Source organism: Mandrillus leucophaeus, unplaced genomic scaffold (genome assembly GCF_000951045.1).
Source record: "Mandrillus leucophaeus isolate KB7577 unplaced genomic scaffold, Mleu.le_1.0 Scaffold804, whole genome shotgun sequence".
NCBI lineage: Eukaryota > Metazoa > Chordata > Mammalia > Primates > Cercopithecidae > Mandrillus > Mandrillus leucophaeus.
Genome location: NW_012108742.1, coordinates 1,163,585 through 1,176,808, shown reverse-complemented (window position 1 = coordinate 1,176,808; position 13,224 = coordinate 1,163,585). Strand labels below are relative to the sequence as shown.

Genomic DNA, 13,224 nt, shown 5'->3' with positions numbered 1-13,224 from the left:
AGCTGGTCTCGAACTCCTGACCTTAGGTGATCCACCTGCCTCAGCCTCCCAAAGTGCTGGGATTACAGGTGTGAGCCACCACGCCTGGCTTTTTTTTTTTTTTCCTCCTAAATGAGAATGTATTCATTTTATTTCTAATAGCTAAACATATATTTTATAAAAGAAAAGAATGGATGTGATTCTCCCCAGTTTTAAAAGGCTGTCCCTGTCTTTCCAAAATTGCCAACTTGGGAATCAGCTGGAGATGTGGACATGGAGGCCAGGTTCTCTTTGGCATGAGATCTGGTGTTGAGCAGGCTCTAGGCCAAGCCCTCAGAATCAGGCAGAGGGCATGGCCTGCCCTGGAGAAGCCTGTGCAGGAGTGGCTCTGAGGGCCAACTTGCATGGGAGGCCCAGTCCCGACACCAGGACTACAACCGAGAGACCATTTTGCTAAGGCCACCTGGCCTGACAGTATGGGAGTTTCAGGAGGGAGAACTAAGAGTTTGACATGGACTGGTAACAGTGTATTTTTATTTTTGGGAGTGTAAAACTAATTCTAATTATAGTTGAGAAATTCCTGGGGACACAGTAGCAGGGGAAAAGTAGCTTTATTTCCTCAGGAGAGCTAACCAGATTCCTGGAGCTGATCCTAAGGAAGAAGAACCAGAGTAACTAGTGTACATCTGTGCTATTGTTTCAGATTAACAACAATCTCAGACACGCTGATGAAATGTTCTGGAACCATGTATCCATGTGCATTTTAAATGGAGGTGGTATCCGGTCGCCCATTGATGAGCGCAACAATGGTATGCTCCCAGGCCCAGCTCCTCAGTGTGTCATGTTTTCTCTCTGATCTTTTTCTGCTGTGGTTCTTGCCTTGAACACACCCATGTGCAGCCTCAGTTCATCTCTGCTGCCAGCCATGTACCAGAATGTCATTCCTTTAAGTTAGGGTTAGCCATTATTAAAGTCTAAGACCTAGCCCGAAGGACACATACAAGCTTACATGTATTCACACACAGAAGCTGCAGCTGTTGGTGGAACTCAAGCTTGGTCTGAATTTCTGATTTACAAAGCTATACTAGTTGTTTCTGATTTATGCAAAATGTCAACAGTCTCCACCTTGGCATCTGAAAAGAGACAAAAATCACCAGTCTTCTGTCCTGAAAAAGACATACCAGTGGATTAAAATGTTACCTTAGTATATTTACAGATATCCAAGATTATATCATATGGCAAAACAAATCAACTACACAAATAAGACACCCTTGTAGTCCTCCCTGATTTACTGTGAAAACCAATCGGTTATCAGTATAAGGCCCCAAACGCATCCCATTGTCAGACAACAGGGACAGGTTGCAGGGACACACTGTTTGTCTGGAGGAACTGAACTATGCAAAACAAACTACTGGAGATCCAGCCCCAAGCTAGCAGATCTAAGACTGAGCATGGTGACCTTCTGAGGCACAGTCATTTGTGAGCTCCTGCCACCTTGCCCAGTGGTGGAGTGCAGGGTCAGAGGCCTCCTAAACTCATTCCCTCCCTAAGTGTCAGGAACCACTTAGACATAGCTGATGATGCTCTATAAGCCTCCCCATGTCCCCTTCATTTCTTCCCCCAGTGCTGAGGGAAACTGGTCATGGTGTTAGCATTTTCTCAAGCTATTTTCCTTCTTGCCTCATCTGTGACTACCCTCAGGCACAATTACCTGGGAGAACCTGGCTGCTGTATTGCCCTTTGGAGGTACATTTGACCTGGTCCAGTTAAAAGGTTCCACCCTGAAGAAGGCCTTTGAGCACAGCGTGCACCGCTATGGCCAGTCCACTGGAGAGTTCCTGCAGGTGGGCGGTAAGTCACCCATCCTGTAGGGCTGGCCCATCCAAAGTGACATGGGATTTCCTGCTGGTTGGCTCAGCTTCCCCCTCACCAAAATTCATGTGGTCAGGGTGGTTTGGATTTTTCCAACACCAATACCTCATCCCTTAATGGCTGTGGACTCTCAGAGCCACTGAGATTAGATTGGGGTCAAAGCCCCAAAGCCCTGACAATAAGCAGTATTTGCCAAGTCTGATTTGGACATCAGATGGGTCCTCTAAGCAGGTCAGCTGCTTTGAGGTCTAGTTTCTAATAAAATCTTAGTTATTTAAGCATTCAATATTCTTTTTTAAAAAAAAAAAAAAAAGTCCTCTCCTTTGTTCTACTCATCGTTGCCTGGAACTATGCCAAGATTTAAAGGAATGCTGTCCAATCTGTATTAACCAGGATGATTCCTGGAAGGAGCAGCCTACTGCACAGACACACCTTAACGCCTGGTTCTAGTCCCACTGTGACCTGGGGCAAGTTCTCAACCCCTCTGGGCACAGGGAGAAAACCTTTCCTGTTTATCTCATGGGCTGTAGTGAAAGTTGAACGGAAATAAGTGTTTCCTAAATTGCCAAGGGCTTCTGAAACACTTTTGTTAATAATTCCACAGTCCAGTGAATTATTCCTTTAAAAGTAATCTTAGTTTACCTGGAAACCATAATCTGGCTTCATTTTTTTAACCTTAGGTTGTGGTCCCGCTTGATAGATAGAATTGCTTTGCTGAGTTCTCCCTCTGCAGAACACATTGCTGTTGAGATTGAAGGGCTACAGAAGGCAGTGGGGGACCTATCCTACTGCCTATGGGGCAACCCAAACATCCTCCATTTTCCCAGAAGGGAGTTGAGGGAAAAGCAGTTTTCTGATGCTCTAGCAAAGCACTGCATAGCTCTATGCCTTGTGAAAGTCACCCAATCCCAAGTGATTACCATTTAATTGTCTTCAAAATTGTAAAATGCTCTGTGCCTCTGATCTGTTTTTCACTTTCTAAGACCATTGAATCAATTTAGTAGGCCAATTCAGCATTTTAAGGGAAAAACAGAAAAAGATGTGGTTTCTCCATGTAGAGTCACCCTTTACCCATTCTGGTCCAAAGCTGGTTTTCCTTCCAGTGGTCCTCCTATGTCCTGGAAGGACTCATGATAAAAGGTAGCTGCAATGTCACAATTCTCTTGATAAAATTTCACTCAAGTTTAAACCAAAGGAAAAACCACAGCCCCATGCCCCAATTCTAGAGTTTGACCAAAATTCCTTAGGAAACAGAAATCTCCCTTTGGATCTGGTGAAAACAGACTAATTTCTTTTCTAGGAATCCATGTGGTATATGATCTTTCCCGAAAACCTGGAGACAGAGTAGTCAAATTAGATGTTCTTTGCACCAAGTGTCGAGTGCCCAGTTATGACCCTCTCAAAATGGATGAGATATATAAGGTGATCCTCCCAAACTTCCTGGCCAATGGTGGAGATGGATTCCAGATGATAAAAGATGAATTATTAAGACATGACTCTGGTAAGCATGAGTGTCTCTTCCTTTCTCTAAAGAACAACAAAATTGGGCCACGAAGGGGAGCTACTAGTGGTGCCAGGAGGGCAAAGTGACTCCCTGTTTTGCTGACTCCCTCCTGCTTTGCTTGTTGGAAAGCAGCAGCACAGCACAGCAGAGAGGAATATGTACCCTGTCACTCCCCGAGCACAAACATGCCTTCATCCAACCCCAGAGAGAAACCATTTGTAAATCAAAAATGTTTTCAAATCCTTTTAACTACATCTAAGCACCTATTTAAATTGTGAAATATAAATGAGTTTTGCATTTACAGAAAAATCACACCTCTGGAATTTTAGAATACGGAAAACCATCACATTCAATCATTTAAATTTTCTTTCTTGAAGAAGCTTTCTGTGTGAATCGGTCAGGTAGAAATGGATGGGGTAAGCGCCTCCCTTTCAGCACAGTGGGTTGGTGGTACAAATCATAGGAATAACATACTTGATGTCAGTTGGTATTTCTGGCAGCATTGAGGGACATTATATGCCAGTCTCACTTTTAGAAATCCTGTTGAGTCACATTATGTGCATACAGACCACTGACATAGAACACACTTCCCCTTCCTCTTCCTAGGGTAGAGACCGGCATGCTTACAAGACACACAGGTAGCTTCTTGGCATTTCTGGGAAGTTCCACCCGGATCTTCTTCAGTCTTATCATGCTGGACCTGTCATTTTAGCTACTTATTCCAAGGAGGGTGGAGGACAGGACCAGACCAAAGGAGGCAGCCCTTTCTGGGAGGAAAGGTGCTGGCTTCTTCTGTCCCTTCCGTGACAGAAGATGGAAGGGCAAGCGTAAAAGCCCTGTGAGACAAAGAGGTTGATAGTCATCAGCTGTCCACCACTCAAGCCTAGACTGATGGATGTTAGAAAGAGGAGCTCATGCAGAAGGATAAGGAAGCCCTGGACCTAAGGGTTCTCAACACTGGTTATACATTAGAATCACTTCAGGAGCATTTTAAATTAAATACCAATGGCTCAACCGCATCTCTTAAGAGATTCCAAGTTAATTGGATTGGGGCTAAACTCTTTTTCAGTGATTCTAGTGTATACCCAGAGGTGAAAATCACTGAAGAGAGAAGGGTTCTTAAGTACCGGAGTGATATTTTTAAAATTAAATTCTGTTGGGTCCCCCATGGGTTTGTTGTAGCTATAGGCAATTAGCATTTATCCTCTCCTCTCTTTGGTAAAGGAAACCCCCCTAAGTCCCATCATCATCATCAATTACGTGAAAATAATTATTGGGGAGGCAAACAAAAGGAAGCCACCCTTGTTCTGGAGTGGTTCAAAGGCTATGATGTCAATGACCTCTTTCTAGTAATCTCAGAGCTGAGGCAACTCTACTTCCCCCAATTACCCAATATTGAACAACAGACACATTTTACATCGGGAGCATGAAAAAGCAATCAAATTCTTTGTACTTATGATCACCAGCGTTCCTGTCTTCTGTGACACTTTACCCCTGCTTATGAAATAGCTTCCCTTTTATAATTACAAAGGACTACCTTACTATTGATTGACAATTACCTTTTCTGTAGTTAAAATAATGTATATGTTTTTCTAGGTGATCAAGATATCAATGTGGTTTCTACATATATCTCAAAAATGAAAGTAATTTACCCAGCAGTTGAAGGTCGGATCAAGTTTTCCACAGGAAGTCATTGCCATGGAAGCTTTTCTTTAATATTTCTTTCATTTTGTGCAGTGATCTTTGTTTTATACCAATAGCCAAAAATTCTCCTTGCCTTTAATGTGTGAAACTGCATTTTTTCAAGTGAGATTCAAATCTGCCTTTTAGGACCTGGCTTTGTGACAGCAAAAACCATCTTTACAGGCTCCTAGAAGCTGAAGGTTAGAGCATTATAAAATGAACAGACTGACATGATTACTCAGGGTCAGCAACCTAGTGAGTTAGAAAAAAAAATTAACATAGGGCCCTATAAGGAGAAAGCCAACTATATTTAGTTTATATGTCCAAATTTTAACAAAATTGTACTAACAATTTTAAACCATATTTTTCTTCCTCAGATCCACTTCTAATCCATCAAAAAGCTTATGTTTACATAAAATTTTATCATTCACAAGGAGTTTTAAGTACATTGTCTCATTTGATATCCACAACTTGCTTTTGGTAGGAAAGAGAGATGTTTTTCCCACCTATCAGATGAAAAAACTGAAGCTCAAAAAGGGTTGACTTGGCCATACAGCTAATGCTGACAGATCCAAGACCTAAACCTAGGTCTTTTGAACTCAAGTCCAGCACTCTCAACTATATCAAGTTACTGTTCAGAATGATACTTAATATCTGCTCTCTTCATAATTATCAATAGCCCCAAGCTCATGGATGACAAATTTCTGCTTTATTTCTTGTGTCTATTTTTTCACTTTTTAGCTCCTGTTGTAATAGCAAGTTTAATAATATAAACACAGGATACCATTCTGTCTTGCAACACCCATGTGCCTTTGATGAGTCAGGTAGCAAGTTGTAGTAGATAATGAGAAAGGCCAGAGGCTGCAAAAGACAGTCAAAGGACGGGGAGAAAGGAAAGGGAAAAACAGGACACCAGGACTTGTTTATATTATAAAAGAGCAAGAGATAAAGAGAATTTACACGTTAAACAGGTATTTTGTTAAGCAAAGTGCCCGACACATGGCATTAACTGTTATTTTATGAGATTCCATCAGCTCTGCCTCTGTCCCCTTTCTTCTTCCTAACATGAAGGTATCATGAGAAGAACCTTCTAAGATAAGCTATAATTCTAAACCTGCAGCTTTCCCTTTCCAGCAAGATGCCAGCACTGCACTCATTCTATTCATACCACACACACCTAGTTATGGAATGTCCAGAGTTCTCGAAGAAATGACTTTAGGAAGAGGTATACATTTTTGAAGTCACTCTGCCTCCAAATCTGAACAGTCACTGTAAATCATTCTTAAGTCCAGATATGAGAACTCCTCTGAGTGGGTGGTCAGCAAATACCCATGCTGATGAAATGACTTAGGCCCAAAGAACAAATACTTAAGATGGGAGTGGAACAATATGAGCCTGCTCAGCTCTGCATTAAGTAATTCAAGAAACGGGAAGCTTCACCTTAAAGTGTGCAAATGGCAGCTAGAGGTTTGGATAGGGAGTATGTTTGTTTCTTAGTGTTTACAAATATTAAGTACTCTTGATACAAAACATACTTTTAAACCTCATAACCTTTTTATAAAAGTTGTTGCAGTAAAATAATAGCCTCGGTTCTATGCATATATGGATTAGCTATAAAAAATGTCAGTAAGATTGTACAAGGAAAATTAGAGAAAGGTACATTTAGGGTTTACTTTTTATGCTTGGCCAGTAAAAAAAGGTAAATCTTATCAGAATTTTTTAAATAACTTTTTTTAAGTTCCCTAAATGTGTGTGTGTATTGTGCAGTGGTATAAGAAATGACTTTGAACCACTTTGCAATTGTAGATTCCCAACAATAAAATTGAAGATATGCTCTTTAGTCTTTGATAGTTATTTCTTCTCTCATTCAAACACCTGCAACTCAAGACAATATGACTGAAGGAAAACTCTGACAGATTTTCACAGGTATCATTTCTTTTGATCATAAGCCACTTACCATCTGATAACCCTCCGTCCCCCCTCACACCCCTAAAATGAGAAGAAAAATGTATCCAATTTTTAAGTAGGAGAGAAAAGTGAGTGGTATTTTAAGGAAGACTACTAAATTTGGTGGCTTTGACATACAGAATCTGATATAAAAATGGTTTTGAGGCCAGTACTGATTCCTACAAATAAAAACTTCCAAGTTAATGTTGAGGATTTTAATTTACCTGTACTGGCTGTGTGCCCAAGAATCTTCCTCAAGTATACTAATAACACAATGAGTTGGTTTCATTATACCTCAATTAGTCAGACACATAAAAACCATGTTAGCTGTCTTTGTTTGGGCTATTAGTCCGTTCTCATGCTGCTAACAAAGACATACCTGAGACTGGGTAATTTATAAAGAAAAAGAGGTTTAATGGAGTTACAGTTCCACATGGCTGGCAAGGCCTCACAATCATGGCAGAAGGCAGAGAAGGAACAAAGACACATCTTACATGGAGGCAGGCAAGAGAGTGCGTGGAGGGTAACTGCCCTTTATGAAACCATCTCACTATCAAGAGAACAGCATGGGAAACATCTGCCCCCATGGTTCAATTACTTCACACCGGGTCCCTCCCATGACACATGGGGATTATGGGAGCTACAATTCAAGATGAGATTTGGGTGGCGACACAGCCAAACCATATCATTCTGCCCCTGGCCCCTCCCACATATCATGTCCTCACATTTCAAAACCAATCATGCCTTCCCAACAGTTCCCCAAAGTCTTAACTCATTCCAGCATTAACTCAAAAGCCCACAGTCCAAAGTCTCATCTGAGACAAGGCAAATCCCTTCCACCTATGAGCCTGTAAAATCAAAAGCAAGCTAGTTATTTCCTAGATACAATGGCAGTACAGGCATTGGGTAAATACAGCCATTCCAAATGGGAGAAATTGGTCAAAACAAAGGGGCTACAGGCCCCATACAAGTCCAAAATCCAGCAGGGCAGTCAAATCTTAAAGCTACAAAATGACCTCCTTTGACTCCACGTCTCACATCCAGGTCATGCTGATGCAAGAGGTGGGTTCCCATAGTCTTGAGCAGCTATGTCCCTGTGGCTTTTCAGGGTATAGCCACCCCCACCCCACTCCCGGCCTCCTAGTTGCTTTCATGAACTGGCGTTGAGTGCCTGTGGCTTTTCCAGGTACATGGTACAAGCTGTTGGTGAATCTACCATTCTCACAGCCCCTTCTCACAGCTCCTCTTCTCATGGCTCCATTAGGCAGTGCCCCAGTGGGCCCTCTTCACACAGCTCCATTAGGCAGTGCCCCAGTGGGAACTCTGTGTGTGGGGTCCAACCCCACACTTCCATTCAGCACTGCCCAAGCAGAGGCTCTCTCTGAGGGCCCTGCCCCTGCAGTAAACTTCTGCCTGGACATCCAGGTGTTTCCATACATCCTCTGAAATCTAGGAGGAGGTTCCCAAATCTCAATTCTTGATTTCTGTGCACCTGTAGGCTCAACACCACATGGAAGCTGCCAAGGCTTGGGGTTTGCACCCTCTGAAGGCATAGCCCAAGCTGTACCTTGGCCCCCTTTAGCCACGGTTGGAGCTAAAGCAGCTGGGATGCAGGGCACCAAGTCCCTAGTCGGGACACAGCAGGGGGTGCCTGGACCTGGCCCAGGGAGCTATTTTTCCTTGTAGGCCTCTGGGCCTGTGATGGGAGGGGCTGCCATGAAGGTCTCCCACCTGCCCTGGAGACGTTTTCCCCATTGTCGTGATGATCAGCATTTGGCTCCTCCTTACTTATGTGCATTTCAGCAGCAGGCCTGAATTTTCCCCCATAAAATGGGTTTTTCTTTTCTATTGCGTCATCAGGCTACACATCTTCCAACTTTTTTTTTTGTATATGTGCTGCTGAAGTGAGCACAAATCTTCCAAACTTTTATGTTCTGCTTCTTCCTGAATGCTTTGCCATCTAGAAATTTCTTTTATCAGATAACCTAAATCTTCTCTCTCAAGTCCAAAGTTCCACAGATCTTTAGGGCAGGGGCAAAATGCCACCAGTCTCTTTGCTAAAGCATAGCTAAAATCACCTTTGCTCCAGTTCCCGGTAAGTTCCTCATCTCCATCTGAGACCTCCTCAGCCTGGACTTTTTGGACAAAACCATTCAACAAGTTTCTAAAAAGCTCCAAACTTTCCCGTATCTTCCAGTCTTCTTCTGAGCCCTCCAGACTGTTCCAACCTCTGCCTGTTACCCAGTTCCAAAGTCACTTCCACATTTTCGGGGATCTTAATAGCAGTAACCCACTCTACTGGTACCAATTTACTATATTAGTCCATTCTAACAGTGCTAATAAAGACATAACCAAGACTGAGTAATTTATAAAGAAAAAGAGGTTTAATGGACCCACAGTTCCAAATGGCTGAGAAGGCCTCACTACCATGGCAGGAGGTGAAGGAGGGGCAGAAGCACATCTTACATACCAGCAGGCAAGAGGGCATGTGCAGGTGAACTGCCTTTTATTTAACCGTCAGGTCTCATGAGACTTCCACTATCCAAAGAACAGCACAGGAAAAACCCACCCCCATGATTCAATTACCTCCCACCGGGTCCCTCCCACGACACATGGGGATTACAGGAGCTACAATTCAATATGACATTTGGGTGTGGATACAGCCAAATGATATCAGGCTGCTATAGCAAAATACAATAGAATGGGTGGCTTATAAACAACAGAAAATTTATTTCTCACAGTTGTGGAGGCTGCAGAATCCCAAAGCAAGGCACTAGCAGATTTGGTGTCTGGTGAGGGCCTGCCTCCTGATTCATAGACGGCACCAACTGACTGTGTCATCAGAAGATGGAAGAGGGCAGGTGACTTTGGGGCCTCATTTATTGGAAGCACTAATCCCATTCAGCGCCCTCATTACACAATCACCTACCAAAGGCCCAAACTCCAACATCATCACACTGATGATCAGGTTTCAACATTCAGAGTTTGGGGGAAAACAAACATTCAGATCACAGCAGTAGCTGCCTTCAGCAGTCTGCCACAAGAGTAGGCTGGGTTTCTTAGAGGAAAGTTTAGGCTGCTAATAGGTGTCCTTCAGAAGAAGTTGCTATCTCTGTGAGTAAGTAGTCCCATGGATGTTTGGTTTGGCAAGAAGCCATAGCTGCTTGCCAAGATTAGGCAAAGGTTCCTGTACACAAACTGGTTGGCTTAAATTACAGAAATGTATCATCTAACACTTCTGGAGGCTAGAAGTCTGTGGTCAAGCTGGCAGTGTTGGTTTCTTCTGAGGGCAGTGGGAGAGAATCTGTTCCATGCCTCTTTCCTAGCACCAGGTAGCCTCTAGCCTAAGGCATCCTTGGCTTATATATGGTATTCTCTCCATGTCTTTACATCCTTTTCTTTTTTTACTTGATTATATTTGTGCCCAAATTTCCCTTTTATAAGGCTGTCAATAATACCGGATTAGTGCCCGCTCTATAATGACTTCATCTTAATTGTCTACAAAAACCTCTTTCCAGGTAAGATCACATTCATAGTTACTGGGGGGTTAGGATGGAAGTCCCGCCACAGGACTTCAAGATCTTTTTGGAGGATACAATTCAACTGATTGCCAGTCCTCAGTACAACTCCATAATCAGCTGCAGCAGCCCTGGGGCAACCTGAAGCTCTATGTCCCATATACTTTGTAAATGAGAGGTTATAATTTATGGTGTTTTTTTGTTTTTTGGGTTTTTTTTCCTGACAAAATCGAAGACATTTTGAGCTCCTTTAGCTCCTATACAGCAAAAGGAACCAGTTTTCTTACCCAATGCAATCAAGGAAGGAGCTTTGGAATTTTACAATAAATTGGGAGGATCTCAAATTTCTAGTGAGTAGTGCCTCTGAGGCCTCTAAGAACCTAAATTAAATACTTCATGAAAGACACTGTTAACAAATAAGCTAGCTAGAATATAAAAACAATTAACTCTAATCCATGACAAGCATGGCTGGCATATTAGTTACAACAGTGAAAATTATACTAGGCTCATTATTCATTAGGATACTTGGTTGGAGAAAAATATATTCTGTAAACACAGACATTATCAGAAGGGTATTAGCTTGCTCCCCAAATCAAGCAACTTGGAAAGCTATCCTAGAAAATGGACAGCAAGGTAAGTGAGGCATGGCTAAAATGCCACGGCAAGAACAGTCTTAGTACACAGCCCTGGTGCTGCAGGTCCCAGACTAAGGCCTGGAGAGCTGCTGGGATCATCTTTGTCAGCTAAAACCCAGAAAGATATTTGACTATTCTTGTGCCTTGGTATGTTGCCTACATAGAGACGGGAACATCTAAATTGCTGAGCCTGGTTCAAGCCCAAGTTCATAAAGATAGAAGGCTGACTGAGGAATGAACTCCAGCCTTTTGGTTTCTGATACAGTTTGGATATGTGTCCCCACCCAAGTCTCATGTTGAATTATAATCCCGAGCATTGGAGGTGGGGCCTAGTAGGAGGTGACTAGATTATGGAAGTAGATTTCTCATAAATGGTTTAGTACCATCCCCTTGGTACTGTTCTCGTGACAGTAAGTTCTCATAAAAACTGGTCATTTCAAAGTGTGTGGCAACTCCCTGCTCTCTCTCCTGCTCCTGCTCTGGCCATGTGATGTGTCTGCTCCCCCTTTGCCTTCTGTCCTAAGTTTCTTGAGACCTCCCCAGAAGCAAAGCAGATGCCACCACCATACTTCCTATACCGCCTGCATAACCATGAGCCAACTAAACCCGGTTTTCTTTAAAAATTACCCAGAAATGGCCCCTATGAAAATGAATATGAATTCATGTACAAAACATATTAAAAAAAAAAAGTTAAAAACAAAAAAAATCACCTTCTAAGTCTTCCTTAAAAACTACACTTTTAACTTTCCCTCCAATAATGTATATTCACATGTGAGATATCCAGATTTTCATGAAAGTCAAAAATGCCAGAGAAGTAAACAAAATAACCTTTTTTTGGTAAGACAAATCATTAAATAATCTGTAAGCATGTGAGTACTGATATCGGCCCCTAAGATATTTCAAAGTATTATTTTATAGGAATAAATAAATACAACTAATCAAATTTTTAACTGAGCTTGATGTTCTTAATTGGATGTTGATTCTTTGTTCAGCTCTAAACTCCACAGATGAAGTAGGGAAGGCTATACATTTGAAGGATAAACATATGTTTTATTCTACTGGTAAAATCACAATGCACAGACTTTATATTAGCATTAATACAAACAGTGCTGCTGAAAATTTCACTAACTCGTCACATTGTGAAACTGTGATTATGTGATCACAAATTTTGTGTCAGCACTAAGAAATACAAATAGCATCATTCCTACTCATTTACAACATAGATGTATCATTAATCTCCTTAAGTCTTCTCATCTAGCCTTGCCTCATTCCTCAATGAAAATCTATCTCTGAGGCTGGGCAGGGTGGCTCATGCCTACAATCCCGCACTTTGGGAGGCCAAGGTGGGCAGATCACAAGGTCAGGAATTCGAGACCAGCCTGATCAACATGGCGAAACCCCGTCTCTACTAAAAATACAAAAATTAGCCCGGGGTGGTAGCAGGTGTCTGTAGTCCCAGCTACTCAGAGGGCTGAGGCAGGAGAATCACTTGAACCTGGGAGGTGGAGGTTGCAGTGAGCCGAGATCGCATCACTGCACTCCAGCCTAGGCGATATAGTAAGACTCTGTCTCAAAAGAAAAAAAAAAAATCTATCTCTGGATAAAACTGAAAAGAGATCCCATCTACTACTGGGGAATAAAAGACATAATGAACAAACTAGTAATGTAACTTCAGTAACTGCTGTTCTCTAGAACTACAGCACTGTTAACACAGGCTGCTGGTCCCTTGATTATCGGATCACTGCTTAAAATTCTACCCATCCCCATCCTATTCAGGAAAGCCCACAACATGCAAATGAGTGAGAGTAGCATTAACTTTTTGACACTTTTCTAATACCTAGCCTGAAACACAAACATATTGTACAGCTGTACAAAAGTATTTTCTTTTACTATATTTTATTCTATAAGCTTTTTTTCTATTTTTATTTTTCTTTAATTTCTTTAGAGAAAGGGTCTCACTCTGTTGCCCAGGGTAGAGTGCAATGGCACAATCACTGCTCACTGAAGCCTCAACCTCCCAGGCTCAAGTAATCCTCTCACCTCAGCCTCATGAGTGGCTGGGACTATAGGGATGTGCCACCATGTC

General features: G+C 42.2%; 1 protein-coding gene across 2 annotated transcripts in view; it reads left to right on the top strand.

Annotated features, from left to right (window-relative positions):
• The window catches only part of NT5E (5'-nucleotidase, ecto (CD73)), a 45,355-nt gene extending 38,474 nt beyond the window's left edge, over positions 1–6,881 (top strand). Inside the window, exons 6-9 of one of the 2 annotated variants that reach the window (XM_011967616.1) lie at positions 683–788; positions 1,681–1,830; positions 3,152–3,352; positions 4,952–6,881. In XM_011967616.1, the coding sequence (XP_011823006.1) occupies positions 683–788; positions 1,681–1,830; positions 3,152–3,352; positions 4,952–5,115 (621 nt within the window). In that variant the 3' untranslated portion in view covers positions 5,116–6,881. The remainder of the gene's footprint in view (positions 1–682; positions 789–1,680; positions 1,831–3,151; positions 3,353–4,951) is intronic. The other variant, XM_011967617.1, reaches the window with a different exon arrangement.
• Positions 6,882–13,224: the final 6,343 nt, after the last annotated feature.